General features: G+C 43.2%; 2 protein-coding genes across 4 annotated transcripts; both read right to left on the reverse strand.

Annotated features, from left to right (window-relative positions):
• Window positions 1-1101: 1101 nt before the first annotated feature.
• On the reverse strand, window positions 1102-15202 carry dhrsx (dehydrogenase/reductase (SDR family) X-linked). 2 transcript variants are annotated; one of them, XM_062446848.1, is made up of 7 exons: window positions 14936-15202; window positions 9244-9351; window positions 8787-8855; window positions 5815-5916; window positions 4942-5149; window positions 3838-4045; window positions 1102-2884 (listed from the first exon to the last, which is right to left on the reverse strand). In XM_062446848.1, the coding sequence occupies exons 2-7, from the start codon at window positions 9296-9298 to the stop codon at window positions 2702-2704; spliced, it is 825 nt and encodes a 274-aa protein (XP_062302832.1). In that variant the 5' UTR covers window positions 9299-9351; window positions 14936-15202; the 3' UTR covers window positions 1102-2701. The 2 variants fall into 2 exon arrangements, with proteins under 2 accessions (XP_062302832.1, XP_062302831.1); XM_062446847.1 differs by lacking the exon at window positions 14936-15202 and adding an exon at window positions 12939-13075.
• On the reverse strand, window positions 9373-13072 carry LOC134007406 (E3 SUMO-protein ligase ZBED1-like). Of its 2 annotated transcripts, none has more exons than XM_062446846.1 (2): window positions 12939-13068; window positions 9373-12360 (listed from the first exon to the last, which is right to left on the reverse strand). In XM_062446846.1, the coding sequence occupies exon 2, from the start codon at window positions 12283-12285 to the stop codon at window positions 10255-10257; it is 2031 nt and encodes a 676-aa protein (XP_062302830.1). In that variant the 5' UTR covers window positions 12286-12360; window positions 12939-13068; the 3' UTR covers window positions 9373-10254. The 2 variants fall into 2 exon arrangements, with proteins under 2 accessions (XP_062302830.1, XP_062302828.1); XM_062446844.1 differs by having other exon boundaries at window positions 9907-12338; window positions 12939-13072.
• Window positions 15203-15833: the final 631 nt, after the last annotated feature.

A 15833-nucleotide genomic window follows, 5' to 3' on the forward strand; every position in this document is an offset into this window, starting at 1 on the left:
AGAGGCACCAGGATATACAATTTTCATGACAGATGTCAGCCCCAGTAGCATCTCACCATGCCTCGTGTCCCGTCAGTCATTCCCCCTCACGCTTATCTGTTTACAGCAGTAGAAGGAGAAACAGATTACACCTCCAAGGGTTCCAACCATGCCCTGTCACTAACTGACCCTGAGTGACCATGACATATAGCTATTAGCCAGCTGAGCAGCTCTGGGACAAGGCACCCGATAAGCTTTCTGCAGCAGTACCTCCGCAGCACTCTGTGACGGGGCAGCAGGGATGCACCCTAGCTCGTATGCATCAACCAACTGTAGTTTTTCCAACTTCTGAAGTATAGGTGGACAGTGGTTTCTGGACACATAGACCTTGGCATGTTTTGTCTTTACCATTTTGTCACGTCTCTCTGTGTAAAGGAAAGACATTGTCACAAAAAAACTGTATCTGATTTCTCCCCGTGGTCAGGAGTTAGATAGTCTCCCAACTGTGCACTTCACTGGGTTTGGATTTTTTACTATTTACTTCTTATCCACCACCCATTGTGTTTCAGACATGGCCCACCGAGAGGGTGGATTCTGGTGAGACGTAATTAATTCCTGCACCGCTGTTATAATACTTTGGTCTTAGATGGGAATCAGTATGGCTTTCTATAAGAGTCTTAACAATCTATAAAATTCTGAGAGCTCTCAATAATACGGAAACAGAAAGGTGATAAGATTCTTTTGTGAAACTTATGAATAAAACATAGGAATCCCATCTTCCTCCATGAAGCTTTGCCTATTCATTGTGCCTCAAGGACTGTTCAAAACCATCTTGGACTGACATTAGACTACACTACTGGATATAAGTGGCACACAACTGAATGACAGATAGGTTAGTCATACATGGCTTTGAAAAAGGCTGATGAATGGCAAGCTATTGGGATTACTTGTGCATGGCAACACAAGTCCATGGTCTGAAAGTGAGTGTCCATGCTTGAGGGACCTAGCCTTTCTCAACAGCCTTCATTTTAGCTTGCAAAAACGATTTTCTTTCCATTTTTTATCGTTCATACAAACTGATAGCTGATGGATAATCTGGTGAAAGCAGGGAAAAGAAATGAGAACAGTAACTCATTTTATTGTATATGTTAAGTAGTATGTCCAAACTGAACATCTTTCTTCATGACAAGAACAATTCAGGTCAGCATTGCTCTCTACTAGTAACTAAAATACCTACAGAACTCAATTTATTGTTACACACAAAGCAACAATACTTGGACAACTTCATTCACAGTGATTGTGGTAAAATGTTTTGCGTGTGTGCAATATAATCAAAAAATATAATCACAATTCATCTGATTGACATTTCCATTGAACATTTTTACATATTGGATGCCCAGGCAAATTTCATCTTTATTCTCATACTTTAACTGGAAATGGTTTGATAGATACATTATACAGTATATTAGCATGTATTAGAAGATCATAATAAGAGATGCTTAGTGAGCTATTACCTTTTCACAGTCCCAGCATGTATGTGCAATTCCTAATACTAATTCAGAAGCATTGACAGTGGTGTTTATTGACTGTTTTTTGGGGGCCTGAACAGTATTTGGTTTGATAAAGTGCACAGACACAGACACAAACACAGAACTGAACACAACACACATGTACTTAAACACAAAGCAGTCATATTTAGTCTGCCTAAGGTGAATTGAACTGTTGCTTCACAGATTTGAGACCATCAGGGTAGAAAACCTCTCCATGTTCCCCTCAGTTTCTGGAAAGTCCCCCACATTAATAGTTTCAGATCCAGAATGTTATTGGTTGACTATTGGATATGACAAAATTAAAAACATAGCAGTTTTATTATAACAAGAAAATTGTAATCACTAGAATATATTGCAGCCACGGTAAGAACAACATTTCATAGCAAGCATCCGTCTGGACACAGAGTCAAAAAAGGCAAAGATTGCTACTGTCAAAGAGTAGGATTGTGATGAAAATAAATTCTGGCATAGACAATTTAGGATTACATATAAATGTTCCAACGCGCCAAGTGAAATAATGTAACTGTAATAAGGCTAAAGTAATTATGAGTCCATTGCCATTTCATTGTTAGCCCTTCATAAAAGCACATTTAATTTTTATATCCAAGCTATGAGGCGTTGAGACTTGTGTAGTCTGGCCTGTCAGTGACAACCAGTATAGAAAATGGACGTGGAAAATTTGACCAGTTCAAATATCACTTTCCCAGTTTTTCTCATCGAGGCACTATTTAAGAGGCATTGACATGTTCAATGTATGTCTTTCCCCAATGAGTAGAGGAAGATATGAAGAAAAAGCTTAGTAGAACTTCTACAATGATACAAAACCTAAATTCCACCTGTTGCTCTGCTGTAGGGGTGCTGGCTCATGGCGAATTGTGTGCATACTGAGAAGGCTTCTGTCATCACAACTAGTTTAGACGGCTTGGAGGAGAGGGACGGAGGGTGAACGAGGAGTGGATGGCAGCGGAGGTGATAATCAGAGCTAATGCTGTGAAGTGGGTGTCGCTGTGTGTGTGTGTGTGTGTGTGTCTGTGTTCAGGTAGGATTACAGGCTGAGGTCCCAGTGATGGCTGGTGTTGATCGGCAAAACTGCTCCCTGCTGGTGAGTGAGTATCAGTGTGTGTGTGTGTGTGTGTGGGCCTGTGGTAAGGTCAACAAGGGGGCCTGGTTGCTCAGGCCTGCTGAAGACCCACCAGTGAGCAGCTCCGTTTCCACAGCTCAGCTTGCTTCTCCCCGTCGTACGTAATGTCAGCTGACTGGGTCTTCCCCCCATTGTACAGGTAGCAGCCTCCCACCCCTTCCAGCTCAGACGCAGTGGCTGCGTAGATGGCTGTGGACGCCCCCTCTGCTGGTGTCTGTGGGGGACACACAAAGAAAGAAGCGCTTAGAAGGACGAAGGACACAAGTGAGTGTTTGAAGTCACACAGGTGAGTCGTGCTTACACAATACTTGATTCACACTCAACTCAAATGCAGTACATTGGGTGGTGCCCCACGGGAATGCAAATGACCATGCCACAATTCACTATTTACAAAACCCCACTATAATTTCCTTGGCTATTCTGCTTCTTATTTTGGACAATGCCCTAGTTTCTCAAACACACACACAGCGCTCACTGTCTGTACTGATAAAGAAGAAAGATTTGCCACTCGACCTTCAGATAAAGGCCTTAAAAGGAAATTATAAAAGTGATTTATATCAATGCTGGTATCGGGGTGTCTTATCTTTATAGAATATTAGTGTCAAGGAAATTGAAAGCAGACGTTTATCCTGATTCATTTTACAATCAAAAGCATTCGCTTCTATTCCCCTCTGGGGTAGTCTAATACAATATAATTTATTATAAGACTATCGGCATCATCATATCAAGCATGCAAAAAGTTAATAAAAAACAATAACACATAACAAGCATTTTGTTTGATCTAGTAAGAGGTGCAAAGTAAGATTCCTCTGTGAACCTCTCCCTGTCTGGTCATAAATTAATCTACAGGCTACTCTCCTATTAACTTCTCTTTGATGTGAGGAGGATGTTGAATGTTGAATTACCGCAAAAGCTTGAGATTAGAATAATAATCATTCTAAAAGCCTCCACTGCAATACGGAAAATAGGAATCCTGGAATATGAGGGTCAAACTTTCCACGCGCATTAACCACTGGCCAGGAATGACAATGAGAGAAGCTTTAGAGAAGCTTAGCAGCTTTTCTAAAACTGGATCAATTTTTGGTGCACTTCCCTCCAATTAATGGCTATCCAAATAACTGTCTTCCACATTTTGGAATATTTTTAGTAAGTGCTTAGAAACTGTACCCTGAAGAGCATTTTGGCCACTGGCCTCTTTGCTGCCTGAGCTGGGCTGCAGAGGTTCTGGTAAAGGTCAGTGTCCACCATTCCTGGGTCCACAGCATTGGCAGTCACATGAACTCCTCCTGCTGTGAGCTTCTCCTGCAGGTGGTAGGTGAAGAGGACCAGGGCAAGTTTACTCTGGGCATAGGCGCCATGTGCACAGTAGCAAGACCTGGAGAACACAGAGACATGGCACGGGTAGGTTATAGATACCATGCTTTTAAACACAAAATGAACTGATTTTGACGTGAACTGCGACACGTTTTGTCTGAGTGTGACAACATGAGTGCATTAACCTACTGTGGCTCCCATCCAAGTGTTCCAAAACAGCCTTCAGAAATATAAACTGCTTTTCATCAGCATTTCCAATGCTAACAGTGTTCAGACGTTGTTTTTTTAAATGAAAGCGACTCTTTGCAGATGCAGGCCTGCGTTCAAGGTCTGTTCACGTGTGCATTATCACTTTCAAGTCTAACAGACCATGAAATACCATAATGTAGTTTTCTTTTCTCTTTACTTTACACACTGAGATTGTTTTCTCGTTTCACTCTGGACCTTCTCTCCACTCATTTACCAAGATGATGATACCATCCATCAAGTCTCAAGGCCCAGGGAGAAAGACACTGCTACTTTGCCCTTGAGCAAAGAGCCTCCGAAACAAAAGACTGCTCACCAGAGTATTACCAATATAAAGTTTGGTTAGTAAAGGAATTGAGGAAAAAAAGCACTGTTGTTTTATATATTTCCTCTTAACAAATGAACCGGCTAATGTGGCAGCAAGATAGGCACATGCAATTCACTACTTACAGAGTGTAGAGACAGTGGCCAATAATGGCAGCAAAAAGAGTGGTTTTGAAGTCTATTTAATGAATAATGGTAGTGGTCAGCCAAAAGGCAATATGTTAGATACAATCACTGCATTTCAATTATAGTCTTCTGTTCCCCTGTGTGCACTTAAGCACTTCTCAGCTCAGATTTACAGGCAAGGGACAGATGCAAGACCCCCAATCACATCTTTTTTGACACCCTGGGAGGGCATAAACGCACACTCAGTGCTGCGGTCCTCACCTGCCCTGCAGGTCCTCCATGTTGAGCCTGCCTGCGTAATGTGTGGCAGAGGACATGGTGACGATGCGGGAGCAGGCCTTTTGCCGGCCGGACCGCTTCAGCGAGTCGAGCAGAAGGATGGTCAACAGGAAATGCCCAAGGTAGTTGAGGCCAAAGTGCAGCTCAAACCCATCCTCTGTTTTTCGTTCCGGAACAAGCATGATGCCCGCTGAAACAAAGTAGAACAAGCATTTTGCCCACTGGTTCATTCAATCTGTTGAGAAAATATTAAATATGTCAATGTCTGGATGTCTTATATAAGACAGAAAAATACCAGGCAACAACTTCTCTAGCAGTGAATGCTGGGAGTTATAGTGGGGGCAGCTGATGACCTTTCTATATCATTACTCTCTCAATGGGGTGGCACAAATGTCTGCGTCCTTCCCCATCCATCAGCTAAGCGTGACGGGTGTTTGCTGTGGAGCTGAACAGTGAATTATGAATTCACCCTTTGCATAAGAAAGACAACCTGACTTTTCCTGACGGCATGCACATGTCCTGAGAGGCCCGTCTCAAAAGAGCTATTTAGTTCGAACAAATCACCCCCGGGAATTCGACTTGGACAGACTCGTGTTGCACTGTGTTATTTAAAGGCTCAAAGGGAGAAAAAAACTGGCGGAATCTGGGAACAAAATAATCACTGTCTGTGCAGAATGAAATAATACATCAACAACAGCATGCCATGTAGTCGAATATACAGTAGGCCTACTGTATATGTTCGTGTCTCTTTTTGGTACATTTTCGAAGCTGTTCTCCAACAGACACTGTGCAGGTATCTCAGTGTGACTGTGTTGGTGACTACTACTGTATTTGGATAAAGAGGCTGGTGTGTACCATTGTTGACAAGAACATGAAGTGGTAGACCCCGATCTTTAAACCTCTGGACAAACTGGCGGATGGACTTCAGGGACGCCAAGTCGAGGAAAAGGAACTCCGCTGTGAACAGAAGACATTATATAAGGGTTGTATAAAAGAAACTATAAAATATGTTCAATGACAGACTACCATAAAAAAGATTTCACTCGGCATTGTGTGACAAAAGGAAAAGAACAAACAATAAAAAGGCAAGGCCACAATTTGGCATGAAACAGACAGACAATTTAGTTCTAGCCTCCAAGGCCAAATCACTAAAGTTGGACAACACATAGGTATAATGAGATAGGAACAAGACAGTCACGCTTGGGTGTCCACCGAGAGATAAACAGATTGAGCTCGACAACAATGATTTCACCGCTTGTTAAAATGAGCTTTCCACTTCTTCCCTGCTGTTGTTAGGAACTACATGTATGGAATCAGTCTTCCCCCCTCTGCAACACTTGCCACAGCTTGTTACTTTACTGAACCGAGTGTTGAAGCACATAATTAAACCAATTACTGTCCAACAATTACACAAATGACTCGACATTACACTAATCCCGAGACTCTCCCACCGAGAGCAAGCAGGGTGTCAAGAGCCGTAGGGACTCCAAGCAATCCACAACATGACTGTAGAAAACTATTTTCTTTCTCTACCAACAGAATCCACCACAGTTCAATGGGCTTTGGCTGTAGTTCAGTATGTTCACTCGGATCTGACACCAGGTTGCAGTCCAGCTGCAGTAACAGCAGAGAGCCAAACAGACTCCATATAATGATCTGATGAGTCACAGACAACAGAGTTTTAATGATCTCGTATCTTTAGAGGGAGACAGCAAAACAAGCTTTGGGCCGATACAGTAGGTTGATAAGGTCACCTAAAGAGTCTAACATTTACACACACTGTTTGGTAAATCATATGGTTTGAGGCTGAAGAAGAGGCTGCTGTTGAACCTTGATTTCTGGGGGTAAGCTACAGCAACGATGTTGCTCACCTTTAAGCTTGGATGTACCCTGATCTTTTTAGGATTATTTGTTCACTAAATGAAGTCAGTGAGAATGTCAGGTAAAAGCATTTGCTCAACTACGGGCTGAAACATCCGTAGTCATGCATATTTACTAACATAGCAAAGCTATAATGGGAGGAATATTTGTGGACCTGTAATTATTCCTCCATCTTGTCTCTGGTGCCAAAGCCCTGCATCAGTGCCAGGGAAAGCCATCTATTATGAGGGGTGAGGAGCGTCGGTGCCAAAGAGGCAGCTGGGTGAAAACGCCACGGTTGGCATGATGCCATCTGGATATGAAACACAGACATCTCATTCAAAAGTAATCTCTTGAGATTCTGTCATCTCTCTGAATGCCGATCTCTGGTCAATTGATGCTACAGTGAGCCGTCAGGACTGGATCCAGGCTGCCCGTCTGTCCCACAGAGGTGGATGTTCCTCAGGAGAAGGTGGCGATGAGCTAGTAAATCTGCAGAGGCTAAAGGGCTGAGATTCATCATCATCTGTCCGGCCAGGGGAGGGGCATGACGAACATGGGGTGATAAAGTTAACAAGCGCCTGTGTCAGCTTGAAAACTGTCCTCGTGGGGGGGGGGGGGGGGGGGGGGGGCTAGCCATCTCAAACATATTCCCAAGTGGGGGCCACATTGCCGTGTGGGACACAAATCCAAACCGTCTCAGCTTCTGTCCCTTTCCAAACAGTAACGTGATCACATTGGATACGACCATCACAGAACCCTAAAAGTAGACCGTCCTGTATAGGTAGGTGAAGGAACTGGAGGCCTGTCTGAACCTGAGGTCTGTGTCTCTGTAGACTGTCCTGCCCTGTGGCTAGCTGGTAATTAACCAAACATGCTCTGACAAGACATATATTCCCTGTCGCCTCTATACTGTGTAAATTAGATCAACCAAGGTCAGATCAAAAGCTCTATTTAACAGTACCCCAAGTGTCACATTAGAGCAACAGTTTAACAAACCAAACATTCTACAACATTGTTATATTTTTATGACGAGCAGAATCAAAGACTCGCTGAGGAAGTTAATAAAACATCAATAAGGCTCACATCTTCTGACTATTATATCAGCTGACCTGGAACAACCCTTTAAACACTGTTGAACACTGAAGAAAATCTTGACAATTATGGCCATGTTGGGAATCAATTCTCTTCAGTTTAACTTCCCTTTTTCAGGCAACTTGTTAGAGGTGTTAAATACTGCTTGACAGTGTATGCGGAGAGAGAGGTAAATCGAGGGCATCGAGAGGAAATGTGTTGATTTAAAACAAGCGCAGTTCTCATTTACACTTCTGTCATCGTTACTCCTCACAGGGCGCTGGGCGACATGATTGAACCCTCCTCTGCAATGTGAACTATTGTCCCTCTCACACACACACACACTCTGCTCTGTGTGTGTGTGTGTGTAAGTGAAAGACAGAAAAGGAGAGGAGGAGAGAGAGCGAACTGCTGGGCATCAGAAGCCTTTTTTTCCCCCAAAACACCCTCCAACATCACATCAGCATGACAATAAGGCTGGCTGGCGAGCATGTCAGGCTTCCCCTCTTGTGCTCGACAAACACCTCACTGTGTGACTGCTGTGACAAAGGCTTGCTTGTTTGCTCTCGACAGGATGGTGAGGAAGACGAGGATAGAATTAGGAGCGAAACTGTCTCCTCACGCTGCCTTCATACATGCCTCTCAACCCTTTGGAGGACAATGGCACGCCAAAGGGATCTCCCTCAGGGTACACAATAGTCCTGTCATCCACATCTGTTTTGTGTGTATTCATCTACAGTGCAAATCCAGGCAACACGGATGATTGATGAAATGAACCCAAAAATTACATTCTAATATCGATTATTTGGATGCTACTGTATATATGCTCGTAGCAACAGAGAAACATAAGCAACAAGGGAAGCCATCACGGGGAACGGTAGTTGGGAATTTACCTTTGCCTTGGCGGCCCTCCTCGTGGATGCTCTTCACTGCTGCTCGGCCTTCCTCTTCAACATTCCCAGCTGGAGGAGAATGAAATGAGAGAGGCTCCATGGGCACTCATCCACCACACCTCACACACACACACAAAGCCTGCATGCAGGCAACACAGACTGGGTTCTGATGTGAGGCACAGTGTCGGGCCCGTTCATTAGGGATGCATTGATAGCTGAGGATGACACTTTGTCACGTAGATTTTAGGATAAACATGATCATTGATTGGTATTCCATTGCCTGCTCACAATTGAGAGAAATTGCCTTATGATATTATTATTAGTCACAGCATGTGTTAATGAGGGTTAGGCTACCGCAATAGCAAAGAGAAAATGATTTGTACTTGCTACCTCTGCCTTAAAATGGTGTTAGATTGGGTGTTTTAGTATTACAACTAAATGGTGTGTTGTACAATACCTATAACCACATGCATGCCAAGGCTTGCCAGGTGTCTTGCAGTCTCAAACCCCATTCCTCGGGCACCCCCAGTCACTATGGCAACCCTTCCATTTTGTTTGGGCAAAACTGTGAGGGAGAAAAGGATATGGTCCACATATTGCGTTGCAACACAATGACGACAAGAATCCTTTGGTCTATTGGTATTCTAATCAAATTATATGAAAACCTAAATGCATTTCAATAACTGAAAGTTATGTATGCCTGGCCTAAATATCCTGTCATACTTTAATTGTCGTTGATTTACTCGTTAACAGAACTCTCTATTGGATGATTTATGAGGGGTAGATTGCACGTTTGCATTGAGTCACAGGTCAATACGTCCTTATCGACCTAGAGTTGCTGAATATGCTGGGAGGGACAAACCATTGTCCACGCAACGAGAGTGTATTTTGATGCTCAACAACAGTTCCTGCCTATAAGATATGACCTTGTACGACCAGCACAGCCAGACTGATTGAAATTAGAGCAGACATCCTGCTTGACCGTGGCTGATTGTGCAGGATGCTTTAGATTACATTAAATACAGCACAAGCGCCAATATAAATTCTAACACTGTGAATGTCACACCAACCAACAAGTAGACAAATGACATAGCATACATTTTTTAAGGTATTTATTAGAATATTCAATTAAATAGTATGGCTCTACTGTATCACTTCACTTGGCACACATAAGCTTTTGGCATCTGGACAAATCGATAATATTATCGATTTTGCAGTGTTTATCTGAGCCCAAAAAAGCCTAAACACATCAGGATTGAGACAGTAGTTAGACTACGTGAATATCCAGAACATAATACAACAACAGCAGCCAGACCTTTTATTGTACTTTTTGTTCTAAATTATAAAAGCTTTGCTCGGTCATAAGTATGCTCCATAATTGTTTGTGTTTTATCAACTGGCATGCAGAATCACAATCTGTAAAAAAGAAAAAAAATGCATAGTTTGCACTCTCAAACAACCACTGAGCTCATGCAATTGGTTCCTGTTCCAGTCTGAAGCTCCACCCTTCCTGATCATCTTCACGAGGCTCCGCCTCATAGTAGCTCCTGGAGTTCTCATACAGAAACACCTGTTGATCTACGAAGGCTGGGGCAAGGCGATTCCTCTTGCTGCACAGAATTGTCCCAGAGGAGCTGAACAGTCTGTGACATGGGACACTGGTGGCAGGAACAGACCAGTACTTTTGGAGCACCTTGGGCAGGGTGGGGAACAAGGCCACATGGTTGGACCACCAGCGTAGAGGGTCCTCATTGAGGCCTAGAACCCTCTGAGATTTAAAATTGCTCAGTTCCTCCACAACCTGAGCATGCAGCTCCTCTTGGTTCTCATCGGTGCCTGACTGGTAGAATATCACAGCTAGCGGGTTACTGTCTGCTGTCCTACATGGACTCGCAGTTGCAAGAGCCTGCTTTTTGTCCGGCGGCTCATCGGACGACTGCGGGCGCTCCACAGGGCTAGGCTGCTCGGCCCTCTGTTTCTCCAGCACGGCCTTGGCCTCCTCGATGACCTTGGTCTCGACCTGGGAGCGTTCCTGTAAGGTGAGGAAGGGCAGCCGCTTGTAACGGGGATCCAGGAAAGCAGCCACATTCAGAAACGTGGCCGTCTCAGCCGTCTGTGAGTAGGTGCTGGACAACACTCGGGAGATGACCTCTTTAGCCATCCCGATCTCTTTCAGATCCCGATCGTTCAACTTCAGGGCGGTGTTAAGAAGCATGTGGAGGACAGGTCGCACCATACTGATGGAAGGATATCTACACGAGGTCATCATATCAGCCACAACTTTGAACGGCTGCAGCATTTCGATCATCCCCTCGACCATGCTCCATTCAGTGCCCTCGAAACTCAGGTGATGGTTATCACTGTCCTCCACAAGCGCCGAGGTGATAGCTGGCTGTTGTTCTCGGAGGCGCAGCAGCATGCGCAGGGTAGACATCCAAGATCGAATTCTGTCGTTGACCAGTTGACACTTGGCCAGTCCGTGCAGCCTTTGCTTTTCTTGAAGGAGACAGATCGCCGTTAAAGACTGATGGAAATAATCCACCAGTTTTCTGCATTTCCCTAAAAAGCTATCCACATGGGGAAGCTGAAAGGCTTCGGCCATTCCTCGATTAACTGTATGACCAAAGCAGGGCATTTGCACTGACAGGTCCAGGAGGGAGCAGGCCTTCACTATATCTAACGAGCCATTAGTAGTAACGCCGCTGACTTTGTGAGTTATCCCCCATTCAACAAAGGCGTCGTACAACGCTCTCGTTATATTTTCCGCTATGTTGTCCTCCTGAACCTCAAACGTTTTAAGGCACTTGCTGCTCGTAGAGAAGACAGACGTCGAGCAGTTTTGGTTCAGGCAGTGCATCGATAGGGAGATGTAGGTCCTATTCTGGGTTTGGCTCTGCCAAAGGTCAGTGGAGACGCCGCAGTTTGCCACGCCGGCGAGCTCACTCAGCACAGCCTCGCGGCTCCGTTGGTACACATGCGGGAGGAATTTCTTTGCAATGTCACTTTTAGTGGGTGGCGAGTATCGGGGATCTGTGGTTTTCAAAAGGGCCTGAAAAGTGGGCTCTTCGACAACAGACACAGGGTACATTCCTTCACAGATAAAGCTGAGGACAGCAGAGGTCAAGTCACTGTGTCGTCTGTTCTCATATCCGAGGTTCGGCTTGGGGGTCTCCTGGGGATGCTGCTGATGAAAAGGCCCCTCAGGTTTTCTCTTGGAGTAGGCTGTGGCAAAGGCCTCTCGCATTTGATCTGTGTTGCTTTTCACAAACTCACAGAATTCTTCCGGGTGGTTCTTCTCTAGATGGTATGATAGATTGGAAGTGTTGCCAGAGTAGGCAATTTGAGTCATACATATGCGGCAGTATATCCGCTTCCAGTGTAATATACACCCATCTGAATCAGTGTCAAAGCCAAAATACTTCCAGACTTTACTTTTGGCTCGTGGATGTGTAACTAGGTGGAGGTTAGATGACGATGCTCCTGTACTTTTATCCTCCATTGATTCCTTTTACAAGTAGTTCCTTTTAGGTGTGTTCACTCATCTCTGAGTACCTGACAAGGCAGTGAAATAAAGCTATGAGGAAAAAAGGTTGAACTTACTTAAAAGGTTGTAACTAAATGTTATGTCACAAACTGTCTGGGAGTTGTGATTGCTGGCTTTTGACAAATAAATAAGTTTATCTTGAAAACTATCTTTAACTTTCTTTCACTAACATTCTTAGTGTGATTAGACTAGGGGCTAGCTCACAAGGATTAAACCAAAGATTTACTAACACAAAAACTGTCATTGTGTCAGTATTGTTAGGTATGACAATATCCCCATGGGCAAGGAATTCTTCTGAAGGGAGTTTCTGGGCTAAAGGTCATAGATTGCATTCTCCCAAACATATCAGACAATATAAGATCACTTCTGAGTCAACTGTAAATTAAAAGTAGTCTATGAATTTAGAAAACAGTAGGCTACAACAGACGTTTGAATATATTAATTTAGGAGCGTCAACAAATGCACGCCCAAAAATATAACGCATTATATACTTTCATTTCGTTTCTGACATATTTTACGTTGAACATTTGCAACAGGCGCCAATTGCCCGCAGATTACATCGCATGCATTCATAAGTCAACAATCAAGTGATAACAGAAAAACCTAACCTGGTAACGCAAACGATTTGTTGAAAAGCTGATACAAAAGTACTTGAACTCCAACCCAATACAGCCTTATTATCGGTAAAATGAAAGACAGTAGCCACATCATTTGCAACGTCCCGACTCTTCCAGTTCTCTGTGTATCAACTTTTAGATTCCGTGCCGAGGTGCTTGTTCTTTCAAGTTCCTACAGTGTCTGAAGCTTGGTCTTGACAGTTCCGCTAAAGCCGCATTACGAGCGAGGCACTAATGCAGATTGCAGAACATCGAGCTCTAATATTTTAACAAAGAACCTTTCATTCTAACATTCAACCTTTGTCATCGCGTAAACCAGACCTAGATCTGGGAGCTGTGAACAAATTCTACCGTATATAGAATTGATATTCTATATAGACCTAGCAGAATTTGATTGAAAGTATCGTGCTGTTGGCCATAAAGCCTATACTTTTGGTTTAAGTCTTTGCTTCACCCGTTGTGGTCCTAGCCAATCTTAATGATTGCCACAGTTAAAAGAAAAATCCCAAGGAATATCCCATCGACGTGTAGCTATTTGACATAAACATAACCTTGTGGTTCGTGGCTGCGTGAGAAGAAATGTTGGTGCGCTGACAATTAACTAACTCCCTAAACTTGATTTCTATACAAATTTGACTGACATGATATTCTGTCCATCAATGTGTAGCCTATCAAAATATTGACCATAATTTATTCAAATGCATGATGCATCGACATATGGTCCTCCTTTTAATTGTCTAGCCAAGGCTGTATCCAATGTGTTGTCTTCATGCGTGGACGTCGAGTAGCCTACATAAACAGGCCTACCTGATTCAATGGCATTTGGAAAATGTGTGTTATAACAGGTAAGTGACCTGGAACGGCTTATTTCTACCTGATGGGGATTCCACTGTCAGGGCTGCACTCTGTCAAATAATCTGATAAACCGCAAAGGTTATCCTTTTTGAAGGAAATAAAGGTGCACGTTTACACCAAGACTCGCAGCAATTGAAAGTTTGATTCAATAACTTTCCTCACAATTGATCTTAATTTGTATACTAGCTTGATAGCCTATTTAAGCAGTTACTGATGTGGCCTTGCTGATTGCAAATTACAACCCCAGTTTCTTATATTTCTCAATACAAGTGTCCTATATCTGACTTGAAAATGTAGTCTATTCCTTTATATTTTAAGGGACACCAAACAAGACAGCAGGCAAGATAAAACATGTGCTCATTTAAACAAAATTAGGAACGCAACATAAAGTATGGTCCTAGATAGGTACATGAGCTAAAATAAAGTAGCCAGAACACACCCATATGGTTGAAAAAAAATCAACGTATTTCCATAGATTAGGGCCTTATTCATTTATTTACATTGATTTAATCTTAGATAAACTGTAGCCTAACTCCAGCAAATGTTTATTAGTAGTATTAGTAGTAAAACCTACATGCATTGCATGTAGGTTTTCATCTGTGTGACATGTTCCAGACGCATGCTTAGTTAAATTGCCCTATCCTTTCTGGATAACCACTGGTTGACTATACGATTCGCAGGCTATTTAAGGTCACCCATCACTTTATTAACAATCCAGTTAAAAACTTGATTTGGAACAAAGAAAAAAAAATGTGTCGAGTTATCCCACAACGAGAGACCATTTGCAAGGGGAGAGGCTGCGATACATTCCCATTCAGTTCGATAAACGAAAAATGTGAAGCAAAGATGCTCTGTACTAGGGTAACCAATTGGTTCCCACTTTACTCTCAGCGATTTGGGTGTTGTCATTGATAAAACTACACGAGTTATGAAATGAAATATAACTAACATGGGTGGACTTGTGCGCGCAACATGTTGAATATCAAATCAAATTTGTAGCCTATAGACAACATGAGCTATCTTGGTTGCACCTGAAATAGAGTCTACATAAATGCCGGTTTAACTATCTGTTAATGTCACCCTACACATCGTGCCCACAGTTACATCTGTCAAAGACGCGGCGATGGACTTACCAGGGTCACCCTGGTGTCTCCGTGAAAGCGAATCTCGGGGTATCCTGGTCGTCTCACGAAGCGCACCCAATTATCCGAATCAAATACCATGATCACAATCCACGTCTCGACATATATACCATAGTATCACATAGAGAATGAGCAAAATAGCAAAAATGAATAACGCCACTAAGATCGTCTTGGTCACCGGTGATATCAGAGACTGCATATCAGCAGTAGGCAGAAGACTGCGCGGGGCTCTGTTTGCTGTGGCTGTTGGGCAATGAATGAAGTGATGGACACGCTCTGCTCTCCAACAGACCTGGTCTTCGGTATCTGCATTGGTGCGTGTCAACTTTGAAGGAATGACTGGCGTGCACTCAGGCAGCTGGTTTTCAGTCCCCTCTCTTATCTTAACACATTAAACCCTTCAAAACCACGATCCCACAAGGGCGAAGTGTTTTAAAAAGAACGATTTGTTTCAACAAGCTCGCAAATTGATTCCCAATTCCCAGTTTCTACTGCAATGTTGAGTGACCTCCACGTCAACATATGGCACTAATCTGAATATAAATCACTATTCCATCGAGACCAAAGTGTCACCGCTGACTTGTGAGCATTTGGACATGGAATGTATTTTCCAGATCATCGTTGGGCCTATTTTTCGCTAGATGGCACGCGCGTCCCACACTGAGAACCGTGCTCGGTCCCAACTTTAGTCTACGACGCACACACATTGGTCTACATATATAAAGGTAATTGCACATGAACCATGTCCCATCGTTTTATAATCTCACAACAACTACATCTACACAATTGTTCTATTTACAGGCTGAAAACACTGACACAAACACAACGTCATATATTTTTTTATAACAATGCAAAATTAGGATGAGGTTTTCTCATTCATGTTGTATGG

This window comes from Osmerus eperlanus, chromosome 21, assembly GCF_963692335.1.
Source record: "Osmerus eperlanus chromosome 21, fOsmEpe2.1, whole genome shotgun sequence".
Taxonomy (NCBI): domain Eukaryota; kingdom Metazoa; phylum Chordata; class Actinopteri; order Osmeriformes; family Osmeridae; genus Osmerus; species Osmerus eperlanus.

Bases quoted from the DNA above. Each gene is read 5' to 3' on its own strand.
- LOC134007406 (XM_062446846.1), bottom strand. From the start codon at position 12,285: ATGGAGGATAAAAGTACAGGAGCATCGTCATCTAACCTCCACCTAGTT.
- dhrsx (XM_062446847.1), bottom strand. From the start codon at position 13,041: ATGATGTGGCTACTGTCTTTCATTTTACCGATAATAAGGCTGTATTGG. The intron at 9,352-12,938 runs GTTAGGTTTTTC...TCTCCCTCACAG, and splicing joins CAAATCGTTTGCGTTACCAG to TTTTGCCCAAACAAAATGGA. The intron at 5,917-8,786 runs GTAAATTCCCAA...TTCTGTTCACAG, and splicing joins GGAGGGCCGCCAAGGCAAAG to CGGAGTTCCTTTTCCTCGAC.